Source organism: Cryptomeria japonica, chromosome 5 (assembly GCF_030272615.1).
Source record: "Cryptomeria japonica chromosome 5, Sugi_1.0, whole genome shotgun sequence".
Lineage (NCBI taxonomy): Eukaryota > Viridiplantae > Streptophyta > Pinopsida > Cupressales > Cupressaceae > Cryptomeria > Cryptomeria japonica.
This window is the reverse complement of record NC_081409.1, coordinates 657,716,920-657,733,743: the sequence shown is the minus strand read 5'-3', so window position 1 is coordinate 657,733,743 and position 16,824 is coordinate 657,716,920. Positions and strand designations below refer to the sequence as shown.

The 16,824-nt window shown below is 36.7% G+C and overlaps 1 protein-coding gene and 1 pseudogene across 5 annotated transcripts in view; both read right to left on the bottom strand.

The window, feature by feature from the left end:
• Positions 1-510: 510 nt before the first annotated feature.
• The window catches only part of LOC131037266 (uncharacterized), a 207,691-nt gene continuing 191,377 nt past the window's right edge, over positions 511-16,824 (bottom strand). For 4 of the 5 annotated variants that reach the window (XM_057969339.2, XM_057969337.2, XM_057969340.2 and 1 more), the window contains exons 9-12: positions 5,444-5,632; positions 4,715-4,930; positions 4,505-4,622; positions 511-994 (exon numbers count right to left, since the gene is read on the bottom strand). In XM_057969339.2, the coding sequence (XP_057825322.2) occupies positions 935-994; positions 4,505-4,622; positions 4,715-4,930; positions 5,444-5,632 (583 nt within the window). In that variant the 3' untranslated portion in view covers positions 511-934. The remainder of the gene's footprint in view (positions 995-4,504; positions 4,623-4,714; positions 4,931-5,443; positions 5,633-16,824) is intronic. The other variant, XM_057969341.2, reaches the window with a different exon arrangement.
• Positions 5,156-5,274, bottom strand: LOC131037279 (5S ribosomal RNA; annotated as a pseudogene).

Here is a 16,824-nt window from a genome sequence, read left to right as displayed (position 1 = left end):
ACCAATCAAAGATGTTTTTCTAAAAAAATGCTCCTTATGTGTGAGAGGATGTGAAATAACTATAAAGGGATGCCTTTAAATACCAAGACACAACAAAAATTAATGAAAGCATATGTATATTCATCTTACAATGATTTGTGAAAAAAACGAGTGGGATCAATATAAATTTGAATTTGTATTTTGAAAATTAAAGATCAAATACACAAATGTATGATCAATTGCACACCCAAGAAAATGATCCCATAGGATGGAATAATACTCTTTGTAGGGAATCAATGTCTAATCATAGATAGAACAATAAATATAATTAATGTAACTTATGTGACTCTCTGTGAAGATATGAATAATAAACAAATGAATATATAAAATGTATGATAATAGATAATGGTTAGAAGAACGAGCCCAACTTGTACAAGAATAGAACATTTATAAATATATGAATACATTAAAACATCATCTTGAAATAAATATTAATTAAATTAAAAATATTATAAATACACAAATTTCACCATTATATCATCCAAATATTTACCATTAAATAAGCACGTTCTTTTAGCCAAACATTAGCAATTGATTAATAAACAATATAACTTGACGATTTTTATTTAAAAGAATTTTGATGATTCCTTTCCATTTTCTTCTCACATCTTCATCCTCGATAATGAACATGTCCAAGATACTCAACAACTCTTCAAGAGAACGTCTAACAAGCTCAAACTTGTAATGGGATTCACCAATCTTCTGTAAGCGGTATAATGGTACACAATATAAGAAGCAATTTCACAGTGATTCAACCCTTCTTGAATAATATTCGACATGAATTTGATTATATACAGTCAATAATAAAGGGCTATTGTGCAGTTTATGCACTCTGTTTTAGTTGACCTGTTGTTATCCAATAGATACTCTAGTGAGCAGAATGCCAGATCTGTCTTCACTCTCCTGTTTTCAACACCCAACCATCTCCGGTCCATGTGCATAGCTCTTTCATCACCTATATTTGAATAAAACAAACATATCACAATAGAATGGATAGTTTCAGTTATTTCTTTTCCAATTTGGAACGAAAAACAGTATATTAGTGCAATCAACTGAAAGTGATATATGAGTGGTAAGCTGGTAACATATAAGAGTCTATTTCCAGGAATAATCTATTAACCCATAAGTAGTTTTTGATTCTGACAGGAAAACAAAGTTCAATCTTTGGATTCTGCTAAAGTAGAGAAAAACACGACATATATTTTCCTAGATCATAAAGTATCACTATAGTAAAGGTAACAGCTTATGTTTACCATGCTAGGAGCAACCTTAGTTTCGGATTCATCAAATCTCACCATGGTAGTGGATTCAATTCTATATTTTAAACTCTCTCTTGTAGATTAGTGGCATTACTTAATGGTAAATATAGATTAAATGCCGGTTGTATCCAATTCTCACAAACTTCATCATTGTGTATGATTTAGATTAAGAAGCGAAATACCCTATGGTTAAAATACAATTTAGGGTCACAAAACAGAGTAGAAAGCATAATATTCATTATAAGTAGACTTGAACTCATAATGTGCGAAAGAACTGTACCAGCTAGCAATTTACAAACTCAAGTCACAAAACAAGAAGCTTTTACTATCAAAACACACAGCAACAAGAAGAACTTTCTTGTTTCTCTATTCATCTTTGTAATCTGAGATTGCTTACTCCAATTAAAAAAAGTATTTACTATCCTCTGCATGTGCGCGTTTGAGAAGATATTTCAAAGTTTATTTTGATCGACAAACATGGTTGGACGACTAAGAAGTATAACAGTGTTTGAGACAAGGCTGAGCCTTCAAACATTTATCAATGACGAAAATATAAATTAGAATCTCCCTGAAGCCCATTAACATATGATATGGGATTGATTTGAAATTTGTCTCCACATCCTGCAATACGCTAATTTTGAACATATATGGTCTGTGGCTAGCATGCATAATAAACTTGCCAACTTTAGCTAGATTTTGATAGTTATTAAAATTCACATATAACCTATGTTGCCAGAAACCAGAAATGAGAAACAAAATAGAAACAGAAACTAGAAAATTTAAAGGTTGTATATAAGAAACGCGTGTATATATATGTATGTATGTATATGCGTATTCAAATTCGTAAAATACATTCTAATTACAAGTAAATTTATATAGAATATTTATTTCTAAAATAATTTATATTATGTAAATTACTTTCTAAATTAATTTAAAAAAACCAAAAATTATAGTAATCTTTTTGACTTAAAATAATTTGTAAAATTTATTTCATAATTTCATAATTTGTTTTAGAAAAAACTGTTCAAAAATCGAACTCCCAACTCCCGTGTGTATATTTAGAAAGTTGAAAAATCCACATTGTTTGGTGAACATTTGAAAAACAGAAATTTTAGATGAATATTTAGAAAAAGTAAAAAAAAACATTCCTAAATGTCTGGCACCGCTGAGAAACCAGTTTCTGAAGGATTGAAACGGGAAACGGTAGGGTGCCGTCCCGTTTCTGGTAAACAGAGAATTTAAAATAAGATAGTGTATAGTTATGTTCATTTAGCTTTTACCAGCTTTTAAAAAGTCAAACACATCAGCGTTCTCCAGAGATGCATTCCTAGGGTAATTAATATCCCCATTTACAGGAACAGGGAAATCCTAGGGCGTGAGGGGTGATGGGCAAGTTTGGATGGAGGCAAGGATGAAACATCCACCCACCATCCCTTTGGGCAACACCCCTATAATAGGGGTCTGTCTCCATTTGGCCTTGCAGATGCAGAAAAATCCATGGGGACGTTACCCTCTGGGGTGGACACTGCTGTCCTCAAAGTGGGGAAGCAGAGGTGGGGGAGAGGGTCAGTGTGGAAGGGGAAGGAGCTAGGGTACGGTGGAGAGGAGAGAATATAAAAGACTAAAAATTAAACCTAAAACCCTAACTCTGAAGCTAAAGGGGGCGCAGCACTCTAGAAAACTTATAAATAAGCTAGCTCATGGGCTATTGCAATCATGAAAAGAGGAGAGGAAGTGCCACGCAAATTGTGGACCACGAAGAGAGCCCACTATGACCTAAAGTGCATCTTCATCTGATTTAATTTTTTAATTAAATAAAAGCCTATATTAGTTAAAGATAGTAAAAATTAAGCTAATTTAAAGATTTTAAACATTTTCTTCGAAAAAAAAAGTATTAAAATTAAAAAAAATGTCGAGGATGAAAAACAATGAAAATAATGAAGAAATCAGAAAAAAATGACTGAAAAGGGTGATGGATCTTGTTTTATGGAATTTAAGTCTAAACATACTACTCGGTACTTAGTATAGCATTGATGATTTCTTTTAAGCCTAGATGCAGCAAAAATGAAATATAATGTCAAAAAACCAAAGAAAATGAAAAATTTAAAACCTACCTGTGATTCCAATTTGCCTTCGAAATTCACCAAAATCTAATCTTCTCTCATCGATAAAAAATTGTTGTAAATGGCGCACTTGATGGTTGTGAGAGTTTACTTGCCTTGGACAACAAAAAGGAGGACCAAAAATGAAAATAGAATACCCTTTTTGCTAGCTATGGGCCTTTTTTCCTGAGCAGACGAGTTTTTGGCACAAACTTGCCAAGTTTTGGCCAAAAGCTTGGCAAATTTTTCACCAAAATTCGGTGAGTCATACTGACAAATTTTTGGCAAATTTACTCACTACGCATTTGATTTGGCAAGTAGTCCTTCAGTGCTTTTGAGTAAAATCCTCAAGGGAGTATAGCCATTGCACACCCAAAACCATGTTTGTTTCTCCCAGGTTAACCACATAGAAATCTTCATGCATCTTGTGCTCCCCTAAATTAATACTAAGCTACCTCACTTTCTGTGTGCAAGGAATGGTATATCCATGTGCAAAAATGAAATTAAAGCCATTGCACTCCTTTCTTGCAAGGCCCCTCTTGGTCACCAAATGTGCATCAATAAAATTACGTGAAAAGATAGTTTGGTGTAGAACAACAGGGACAGATTTATCAAATTTTTGATGTGTATGAGAGTTTTCAAGGGTTGAAGGTTAGCAAAATAACTGTTCAGAACATATGAATCTTCCCTAATAACTTAATCTCCTATCTAGCAGATCTGCCCTTGACATCATTAAGATTAACTTTAAAGTATTTATCAGCCTCACTTTATCTGTGCCATTTGCATGATGACAACCATATATCTCTTTACTAAGATTTTCGTAAGAACTTTAGCAGATAGATATGGTAGTTATCACAGAAGCAGAAGAGTTTTATGTCAACCTTAATCTATTGTGATTTTCAAAATCTGTACCCCTCTTTCCCAACAAGCAATATGCAAGTTACAGTTGTTAGATTGGCAGTAACGTTAATGTGTACTGGTCATTTATGTTGAAAAAGATCCAATCATCACTTGAAAGCCAATACAATTTGCACATGCTGAAAATTTAGATCAGATAAGTTGATAACCCAAAAGATTGAACAAATATGTTTACACAGTCCTCACCTTACTGTAGACAGATTTAGATACTTCTCTTCCAAGCGCTTTCTTAGATGCCTTTGTTATGTCCATCTTACGAATAGCTCTGCTAGTGTCCTTTGAGAGAAGTTCAATCACAACATTTCTGCATCAAAGAAATGCATTCACTTATGACTGTAAATACTCTGGCATTTAAGTAATATAGGAGAGTAGAATAGTGAATATCCAGCAATATACCTGAAAGGATCCAACTCGTTGTTCCCTACAGAAGATAAAAAGTATACACCATTCATATTTGTTGCAATCTGATCAATAACAATTTTTAACTCATCCTCAGGTGCTGATGCCACCTTTGAAGCAGCTACTGCAGTTGCAAGTGCCTTTGAATTTAGTTTTCTTGCAGACAACTTTTCTTTTGCAAAATTTTGCAAAGATTGGAGAATTTGTGACCATCTGTATTAACAAAATTACCAAAAGAAAAATCTCAGTTTTAATTAGATTCATGCAAAATATCAATAACTCCACAAAAATAATTAATGGAAGGCCAGAAATTGGTAATGAAAAAGAGAACACCCAGCCACAAACAGTTCATGAAAATTTTGAAAATAGGATATGGAAAAAAATATATATATTTGGTTTTGAGCTGATGAGGCTCAGAGCTCAAACGCACATTTGAAAAGTGTACAACACCAGGACTTCCTGGGAGGTCACCCGTCCCAGTACTGCTCTGGTCCAAGCGTTTTAAACTGCGGAGTTCTTATGGGATCCGGTGCACTAACGCTGATAAGATCGCACCAAGCGACCATTGCTGTATTCTGGTGTGCACATAGGAACTCAAGTTTTAAAATGCAACCAACATTCTTCTTGTCTAGCCTTTATAAAAAACTTGAAAGAAAACAGAATTAGCAAAGAAATTGGATAAATGGATAATAAGTTTTATTTCAGAGTGTGGAACGTAGAAGATACTTGCAAACTCGATTGGCTAATATTTCACGCAAAACTCCAGGAAGAGCTGCTCGAGTTTCTTCAGACATCATCCTCTCAGGCATATCTCCGATTGCTGCACCTCTCCGTGCAACTTGATCACCCTCAACGACTTTTGTAAACTTAGTATATTGGACTACATCATCAAAGCTTGGTTTCTTTGAATCCATACTGTAAATGAAAGAGAACACACATCTATTAAGAATCGAAGAACAAGTATAATAAAAGAAACTGAAGAGAGGACCAGAATACAGTTTGACCATTCATATATTCTAGCACAATCATAGAAACTCAACTCTAAAAAATGCAACCAATGTTTTTCAAATCTAGTGTCTACACAAATTGAATAGAAACTAGAACTAATAATGGAAGTGAATAATGCAAAATAATATATATATATATATATATACACACAAAAGAAATTGATTTCCTAAACAATTAGCTTGCAACTTGTTTTCCGAAGTTAAAAAGTTGCATCAAGTTAAATAAGTTGCAATCTCCTTTTCCCATGATCCCCAATTATCCAATAAATACCTAGATTGGCTTCTTTCCTATGTAAATACTCCACAAAAGAATTGCATTTTCTACTCACGCCCATACACACAAAATATCTATTTTCAACTAACAAAAGCTAAGTGGCACAATATCTTCTTGTTGCCACATAAGTGCATTTAATGTTCTTCAATCTGAACTAGACTGATAAGCTTTAAAAATGTAACTGTTGTGAGGTATTCACACATCGCCCATTGCAAATTGGGACCCTCACTTTTTTCTGCTTTCCAGGGTAGTGTTAGAGCCCTTAGCTAGTAGCCTTTGCATTGAAGAGGTATTAATCAAGTCTTGTTAATGCATGGTAGCTTATGCAAGATAAGATCTTCCTAACCTTCCTTGTTCTATTATTTATCTACATGCTTCATGTCTGATTTATATTACATACTTGCTATCGGATGCATAAACATTGGCACCGACTCACATCTGTTATCAGGCTTAATTATATTGGGCATATTTGTTATCAGGTTTAATGAATACACCGCTTCATTTGGCATTAACATTGGTTAACAAATGCACCGGTTGGATTATATTCATCATGCACTTTGAATCATCGGTGTTTATATGAACCGATTCATTAAATTGATCAGTCATTATATTATGATATTACAATATGCTATCGGGGGTTTTTGAACCGATAATCAGCATTGTGTTAATGGTATAATTGTAAAGGCACCGATCAATGGGCACATTGATCGGTCATGCCTGACCGGTCAATACACCAATTGACCGGTTGCCTAAATGATATATATGCCAATTGAATTCATTTGGAGAAGACATAGAAAATATTAAATGATCTCTCTCCTTCAGACTTGCAGATAAAAATCAAAATTATTAGACATTGACATAATTCCTCATATCCATATATAGCATTCATAGTTCATAACTTGTTCTTTAATTAAAATTGAAATAACTTTACAAGTCTAATCAACAACACAGGTGTTTCCTTGATCATCCAGGTGACTTATATATGTTACAGTGAGAGGTGACTTCTAGAGGCAAAATTTAACTAGTATCCTCTCTCAAAGCGAATTTCACTCTTTTTGCCTCAAGTTGAAGGTGAAATCATTCAAGGTGATTTTTGAGGTCTTATAGAATATAGAAGCATAAACTAAGGCATGAAGTAATAAGATTCAACCCAAAGGTGCGTTTTTAAGCTACTTCAAGTGCTCAAGGTTGAGGGCAAAAAATTTCAAGTGCTCCTCTTGAGGAGCAAAATTCACTTCAAGTGCCCTTAGTTAAGAGCGAAATTGTTTCTAGAATGCCCCATGAGCCTAGTTTCATCAAATTGAATGAATGGAATGAAGGAGGGTGAGCGAGAAAACAGTCAAGTTTCAATCCACTTCAAGTGCATCAATGCTGGAGTGAACTTCATGTTCATGTGATTTGGAGCAAACTTCATGTGCTCAAGCCTCAAAGTGAAATTCCTCCTAAGACTTCATGTTGAGCATGGTATGACACATTAGAGTTTAGAGAGTGAGTGAAAGTGAGCAAAGGAGAGTTAGAGTTTTAATTTGAAATTCACTTTAGGTGCATGACCTCAGGAGCCAACTTCACGTGCATGACCTCAGGAGCAAACTTCATGTGCATCACTTTTGGAGCGAATTTGCCTTAGAAGCATTGTTTGAGTGCAAATTAGAGCTTTTGAGTTATCATGAGTGAAGATAGTGAACATGATTTTGATTTGAAGATCACTTCAAGTGCTCCTTCCTAGGAGCGAATTTCACTTCATATGCTCTTTGATAGGAGCGAATTTTCCTTTAGGCCTTCCATGAGGTAAGTTTGACATGTTTTCGTGAATGAAGGTTTGAATCGATGAAACAATGAAATGATTGAGAACAAGTTTATTTTTTGATTTGAAATTCACTTCAAGTGTATGCAAATTGGAGCGAACTTCAAGTGCATGCAAATTGGGGCGAACTTCAAGTACATGGATCATGGAGTGAAGTTCACTTAGGGTGCTCCTAATTGAGAGTAAATTTGCCTTATTTGCCCAAGAGAAGATGAGATTGTTTATAAGATCATTGCCCTGATCCGATTTGATGCTTAGGAATGAATGATTATGAGTTAAGATGATGATTAAAGGCGAGATTTGAGAGTAACTTCATGTGCACACCATTTGGAGTGAACTTCAAGTGCATCAAGGTTGGAGCGAACTTCAAGTGCTCCTTCCTTGGAGCGAAATCTACTTCAAGTGCTCCTCTCTAGGAGCGAAAAACACTTCAATTTCTCCTTCATGAGAGCAAATTTTCTCTAAATGCTCTTATCAAATCTGCAAATCACATAAAATCAGATCAAATTAAGAGATTATAGAGGCTATATGTCATGTGTGTTTGATGCTCATTTGTTTGTTTTGTAGGAAATGAAGAAAGAAATCAAGGGGATCACGTTGGAAGAAGATAAAAACAAGTGTTCTAAAGAGGAAAACTTCATTGGTACATACAAAAACATCAAGGATAGTGATTGCAAAGAAAAAGGCAGAAGATTGTAAGATCTACACCACCATGCAAAAGGGAAAAACTTCATCTACAAGCACGAGAATGCCCAAGAGGAATCCCAACTCTCACCACACCATGGAGACATGAAGAGATCAAAGGAGTGCAAATGAGAAATCATACACTCACCCCAAGGCAAGCAGGCGAGGATGGAGGAATGACTTAGCTACATCAATGCTTCCCATCACCATTACTTTGAGCGAACTTGAAATGTTGAGTTTCAAGAGATATCTCTCAACATCCCTTCATGATGATGAATCAAGTCTAAAAGAGCAAGTAGAGGTGGCATTGCAGTTATTGCTCACCAAATCAAGAAGTTCCACATCAGCATATCTAGATGCAATGTACTTGACTCATCCATGATAGCACAAACTTTGAGGCACCTACCCCCGTTATCCATTGGTCGAATATTCTAGAGATCACATGTGTCAAAGTGTTGCAATTATTTCATTGGCCAGAATAGAGTTTGTTGTAACAAACCCTAATTAGGGTTTCATTGTAAAATCTTAGCCATTGATTGGGTTTGATCCTTGCCATTCATTGTAAAGAGCTCTCTATAAAAAGCTCAAGCTCTTCATTTGTAAGGATTGATAGTTAATAGATAGTTTTAGAAGAATAGAATAGAGAATAGTTTGATAGCAGATAGAAGCTAGAGTAGAGTAGGAGGATAAGGCAAAAATTGTTGCCAAAGTTGTAAATAAACTTCCTTTTCATTGAAGTTATGGTGGAATGTGTTGTTTCTTTACAAGTGCATGGTTTCTTGTTGGATCTTCATGTTAGATGAATAATTAGACGGAATGGATGAATTTGTTGAATGCGTTTATGTGGGATCTGTTTAGTCCATACCGCTAGCCTCTTGTTGATTGTAAGTGTGCCTTGTGTGGTCGGTTGGAATGATATGAGCTTAACTTCAAATTGTTATACATCCATTGTTTATGCATTAACTTGAATGGCGATCAATGTTTGATGATAATAATTTGAATATCTTTGAATTATCCCTTAGAAGATTGCACTGAGCTTGTATCAAATTGTTCAAGTTGATGGTGAGACCTCGCCCAGTAGGATTCCAACTAATCATTCACCCATTCTCTTGCATTCTTAGGATTAGAGTAGGCTTCCTAAATCCTTTCCTTTTGCCCTTTTTTCAACTCAAGCTAGTTTAGGATAAAAAGCATCACAAGATCGCAACATCAGATGATCAAATTCCAGCAATTCCAGCATTCAACAATTCAACGTAAGTCCCCTCGTGATTCCAGCATAATCACATGAAACCAACAAGCTTATCCACATGTCACGACTCAACATACCAAAACCTTGGAGTTGTCTCAAGTGATCCTTAAGAGAATCTTCAATATTTGAGTAACTTTGTTCAAGAGAAAATAAGATACTTTGGGTATTTTATTATGTGTTTGCATGTGCATGAAAAACACATCAAGGGTAACCAACTCAAATCTTTATGTTTGAATGTCAAACTAGTGCCCTTTACCATTGGGAATTTTCTCCCAAACATCAAGCTTTACATGGGACTCCAAGGATTACTTGGCTGATTACCTACTACTTTCTACCTATTTCAATCATGGACATGCCAAGATTTCTTTGGATATAGCAATTACACATAAATATGGAGATAATCCAGTGAGATAATGTTCCTCTTCATGCGCTGCCACCATAATATCTGCAAGCTTCTCGTTCTCATTAAGGGGTTAATGAGTAAGCTAATTTAGTATATTGGACTACACCCTCAACAACTTTTGTAAACTTAGTATATTAGACTGCACCATCAACGCTTGGTTTCATTGAATCCATACTGTAAGTGAAAGAGAACACACATCTATTAACAATTGAAGAAAAATAATAATTAAATAAGTTGGAAGAGAGGACTAGCATACAGTGTAATATCCCCCTTAATTTTTTTATATTTTTAAACAGATCAAACACTACAATGTACCCGTTAAGGTTAGGAAAGATAATCACAATACCACTGAAAGTAACCCTTCCACAATCTGACCACCGAGAGCCCAATCTGGGAGGGTGAGAGCATACAGTGTTCTGGGGACCTTTAGCACCATAAACTGAATTGAAATTACAATGCAGAGGCGGCATGCCAACCCCTTCTTCTTATCTAGCAGGATAAAAACTAAACTACTTGGCAATGAACCAGCTAAAGAAAACAAGGAATTTCGACACAATCACTCTACCGCATATTTCTGCGTGAGGACAATACATAGAAACTATCACTCTACTGCATATTTCAACTGGAGGACAATACATAGGAACTATCACTCCACCGCATATTTCAATGGGAGGACAATATCACTCAACCACTTACTCGGTGGGAGGACAAAAGTTACAAACTGAATTACAAACAAGAAGGCGGCTATGCCATCCTCTTCCACTTGCACAGTGGGAATTATAAATAAGAAACAATAAGAATGATTGATCAGTACTACTGAAACAATCTTACAAATAGAGATATGAGAATAGATAAGAAGTTAAGTGCAGATCTCAAGCTATCCAAAATCACACAACATAAACACTACTTGCTATTCTGAAACTGAAAATCAATGACACCTAGAACCAGCCACACTAGGCAACACCAAAAAACTCACAACTCACTCAAATCTACACCAAATCACACCAAAGCTGAAACAAATGAAAGAAATGACATAGGCGATCAATCTCCAAACCTCAAATCAGCAATGTGGAAGATTCAGGAATGATGCACGCAACTCGAGGCACCTCCCAAATGGTACGACCTGCTGTAGATTTTGATTTGTGGCTAAAAATCAGAATCACCACATCCCAATCTGCAAATTGGTGAGTTATATCACCCAGGGAGTACGGTTGGATAGAGCCAATACCCAGAATGTAATGATCAACAGGCAGGGAGATATGAACGAAATAATGCTTCAGCCACCACGTCCAACAACACCAAAAAATCACAACAGCAAACAAACTCTCCAAATCCACACAAAACACAATCCACAGGAAACAACCAAGCAACCCAACAAAATCGAACCATAACTAGGAGTGATGTCTCACACTCGAAACTGCATAGGATACTCTAGGAGGTTTTCACCCTCGAAGAAGTCTGGAGTCATTCTGATAGCATAACAGTGTAAATTCTCTAGATAACCAAATGAGAGGCCAAGCACCTGTATTTATAGATTTCCCAGTCTGAAATTCAAATTCAAATCCAAATTACCGCCAAATTCACCCCCTTCAATTTGCATTTCATTTCCCCAAGGTGGACCCAAGTATGGCGTCCCACTCATAAGTCAAACACACACCTAGAGGGAAAAGACCACGATTTTTTGGCATGCAAATACACTATTAAATAAAATAATGTCTCCACATTCACTTTTTGGCATCCCCCTTCATAAAATAAATATTTCGCCTAGCAGACTTAGGAAAACAACATTATGTACAATTCTCAATAAAATTAATTAGTTTTAAAATAATTAAATATTAAACCTTAGGATAAGGAAATTATATTTAATTAAATAACTTTTAACTCCACTACTGATTATCATCAAAATCAAGGATGAAGTTGAGCAATGAAAACCACTAAACTGAACTAGATCAGGACCTTGTCCAAGGCTGCCAAAAATAGCAACACTCAAACTACTACTTACTAAAAATAGAAGTCATGAAATACTGCTCCGAAAAGCATGATCTTCGCACCCACAGAAAGAGCTTGGAAAGCTCAGTAAAACTGTACCATCGAGTTAGCCAAACCCCAACTTACTAAAAATAGTAAGAATGTGAACCTCATCTGAATGCGATGCATGTATCATCATTGCGAAGCTCTCTGAAAACCCAGAATAAAAAATTGCAAACTTTTTTGCCTTCTAGATTAGTTGTTGTGTCTTTGGCTATTTGCCTTTGCTTTAGAAGACGTGTAGTATCTCAGGTGGCTAGGAGTTGATCAAGTCAAGGCTCTCTCTCTTTAGGATGAAGTAAGACACAACACTTCCTTTGCCCAACCAAGCTTCCAATCTACCTCTCCCAGCACTGCTAGTGGGTGCCCAAGCCCGATCGCTTCTTCATTGCACAACCCCTCCATCTTTTCATCCTTCCACTTCACCTTCTCCCATTCTCCATCCATCCTAGATTTCATACTTTCCATTCCTACATCTTCTATCCCTTCCCTCATTTCAACTCTTCCATTTCCCTTTCCTACCCTTCCCTACCTTCACCTATCATTACTATCTCACCTATATCTTCTACCTTTTCATTTCCAAACACTTCCCACTTTCTAACTTCCCATCCCTACACCCTCTACCCCTCATCTATCCTTCCTTCCATCTCAGCCTACCCACCTCTTACCCCGATCCTATCCTAATTCACCTTCCTTTCTACCCTCACTAACCCCAATCCCATCTTAGCCTACCTATCCTCAACTACCGTCAACCCCTTAACTACCCCCTACACCCTACATCCAAACCCTTCACTATTCCCTTGTAACTCCGACTGTAGCACCTCTATGACTTGAAATTTTAAGACCTCTCTTGGCAAAGAAAGCACATCTTAGGCTAACTTCGCCTTGTGATACACCTTTCAATGAATTCCAATTTGAGAGATGATGTTTCTTTGAGTTTAAAACACGTAGCAATCCATTTAATGGGTGCGATGAGCAAGGATGATGCCACCCTCAATTCAAAACATTTAATTTGATGAACATGTTTTGATCGATGCATAATTAGACCTTACCACGATGTAAGCTGGGGACACACATTTAAAATGTGAACTTCAAGGCCCAAGATTGATCCCAAGCATTGAATGCAAGGCATTCAATATAGGGGTCAATTCATGGCAAATTGATTTTCCCAAGACCCCACAATTTTGAAAAGGATGCTCTCATTTAAAGTTTAAAAAATGATAAATACAAAACATTAAATGAATGCAATCAAATTAGCTTTGGAAGATGAAAATGCACCTCACTCAATGAGTGCCTATATAGAAACATTAAATGAATGAAATCGAATTAGCTTTGGAAGATGAAAATGCACCTCACTCAATGAGTGCCTATATAGAAATCATTTTGCATTTAAAAACATAAAGAAAGTTGCATCCTGTTGTGACCATTTCACACATCGCCCCATTAGAATGGGGACCCCCTCTTTTGGTTTTGGTTTTGCCTTCTCTTTGCTTGTTTTTCTCTCTGCTTTTAAGATTTTGAGTGAGTGAGTGGTCTGTCTGAGCTAGTTGGATTAGGGCTGAACCTTGGAAGCTCAGTTTTAGGGTTTCATTCAAGTTAAGTCTAACCAAATTTTGGAAAATTGTTAGTTTACCTGAAGATTCAAGATTGTCGGAATGAGGTATACCTTTCAGGAGAGTCAAATTGGTTAGGTCAGGGATAGGACAAGTCTCAGGTCAGGTCTAGATTGAAGGAGGGTTTTCCTGGGTAAGGTCCAGTTTGTTTCTAAGTCTGGGTAAGCTAAGAGTGGTCAGTGAAGAAAGGGAGTCCAGTCGGCCAAGTTAAATAGGGAATGAAATGGATCAAGGGCTTGAAAATGTCAAATTCGCTCCTGACCCTTGCTAAGGGTCCAGGGCGAAATTCTTTGTAGATTGGATTTCCTTCATAATTTTGACTAAGTTTTGGCGTGTTTGAAGATGAATTTATGTGTTCTTGCCTGGAGAGGGATTTGATCGATTTTGGAGAGCAAGATGATGCCTGAAATAGGATTTTCGCTCCTGACCCTTCCTGAGGGTCCAGGGCGAATTTCATTCTAAACACTATTTCTTGCCTTAGATGAAATTGCAAACATATTCTTAACCTAGAAAATGATTTGACTTTGCCTTGTGAAGTGGTTTGAAACTTAAAAATTGAGCAGTTTAGCCTGGAATGAAGATTTCGCTCCTGACCCTTCCAGAGGGTCCAGGGCGAAAATTTTGTTTGAGCTTATTTTTTTGCTGACTTTGGCTAAATTGTGATGTGCAGGTCATTTTGGAGGAAAAATTGGACCTCATTTGATGCATTTGAAGGTTTGAAAGCATGAGAAAAGATGAATTTTGGACAAGGAGGGTAAATTCGCTCTTGACCCTTCCAGAGGGTCCCGAGCGAAATTTTGAATATCTCTTGTTTTGCAATAAAAAGGGTCAAGTTTTGGACATGAATGGAACAAGAACAACTCACTTTACCCGCCTGAGAAAGTTTCAACTTGAAAAGATGAAGGACATTGTTGAAAACCTAAAATTCGCTCCTGACCCTTCCAGAGGGCCCAAGGCGAGAATCTTTATGGGAGATGTTTTTGCTTAACCCTGGTTGAATTGGAGTGTCAGAAACATGATGAATGGCGAAATGAACATGATGAAGCCCCCAAACTTGTTTGAAGATGAAAGAATGAAGGAGTTTTGCCCAGGAAAGGCGATTTCACTCCTGACCCTTCTTGAGGGTCCAAGGCGAAATTCCTTTTTAAACACATTTTTTTGGTTTTCTTGGACATGAAATCCTATTCATAGCACAGTACAAGATGAAATCTTACTTGGCAAAGAGGTTTCAAGGTGAAAAGTGAAACATTTTGGTCAAAATTGCAAAATTCTCAAAAACACCTTTTCTTGCAAGGTCAAAATGATTTTTATGGTTGGAGTGGATGTGAAAAGGTATGTCTTATCCTTTGAAGATAATTTGATGGCCAACAAGAAGCAACCAAGCCCAAAAAAAGGAAAATCACTCCTGACCCTTGCTGAGGGTCCAGGGCGAAAATTCTAAAACCTATCTTTTCCTCCAAAGTTTGAGCGAAGCTGAGCCTATGCATGGGTTTATAACGATGATTGGATTGTCTTAAAGTGAAGTGGGATTGCTGAAAGTGAAAGTTTTGATGCCAAGAGGGAAATTCGCTCCTGACCCTTCCAGAGGATCCAGAGGATCCAGAGCGAAATTTCCAAGTCCTCCCCTTTTTTTGCAAATTCAAGACAAAATCTTGCTATTCATGACTTAGGTGGGAGAAGGACGTGATGTTTTATGCCTAAGAGGTAATTTGAAGCTAAAGGAATGAAGGGATATGCCTAAAACTGAAAATTCGCTCCTGACCCTTGCAGAGGGCCCAGGGCAAAAATCACAAAATCAACCTATTCCTTCTGAGTTTTGCTAAGGCAAAGATGCATCAAGGTGGAAATAATCTTTTAAGACCATGATGAGTGACGATTTGCTTCTAAAACTTGATGATTCTAGGCCAGGGAAGAAAATCGCTCCTGGCCCTTCCAGAGGGTCCAAGGTGAAAATTTGAAAAACCTCTATTTTTTCCTTGCAGAAATGGGACAAACTCGGGTGGAGTGAATAAAGAAGAATATTGCCTAGCGATGAGTGAAGGATTCAACAAAAAATGATGAAGGAATTAGCCTAAGGAGGAAATTCGCTCCTGACCCTTCCAGAGGGTCCAGGGTGAAAAACCCTAAAATCACACTTTTCCTCCTAAGTTGAATAAAACTAAGTCTAGAATGCAATGAAAGGGCCTATTTGGAGTGCCTTGAAGTGGTTTTTGAACTTTGAAAATGAACAATTTGAGCCCAATTGTGAATTTCGCTCCTGACCCTTCCAGAGGGTCCAGAGCGAAATTCCCCTAAATGCACTATTTCCTTCAAAATTTGGATGAGCTAACCCAATGATGGAAGGAAATGGACCCTGGAGATTGCCTTGGAGGAGTTTAATGATTGAGCTAAGGTGAATTCTGGCCTAGAATGAGAAAATCGCTCCTCACCCTTCTAGAGGGTCCAGGGCGAAATTTACATTTTCACCTAATTACTCATGAGAAATGATTAAAAATTGAAATGCAATACCTTGATTAGGCCAAAACAAACATAAGCTTGCCTTCCAGGAGATTTTGGAGTGAAGAAAATGAAGATTTTGGTCAAAATTGCAAAAATCGCTCTTGACCCTTCCAGAGGGTCCAGGGCGAAATTACTAGCAATCTTCATTGGGTCTCGATCAAACATTGATATTCCTCAAATCATCAAAATTGCTAAGTTTGAAACAATTGGTAGGATTAAATTAAATTCGCATTAATAAAGGCATATTTAATTTAATAAATTAATTTTTAGGCCTTGAAATAATAAAAAATTCCACCTTGGAGGCATTATAATTAATTTAAAAAATTAAAAATACAAATTGAGCACTCAAAGGCATTATTTTGCCTTTATTGGCAAGTCGGCCACCTTTTTTAAAGGTTTTTATTTATTTTTTACCCCTTTTTGCCAAGTCGGCCTTGGGGAAAAGGAGGGTGAGCGCTCTATATAATAGGGGGGCATTGTTTCAAATCCAAATCATTCATTCATCCCTTCTAAAGTGCGAAATTGAGGAGCAGATTGAGGAGTGAA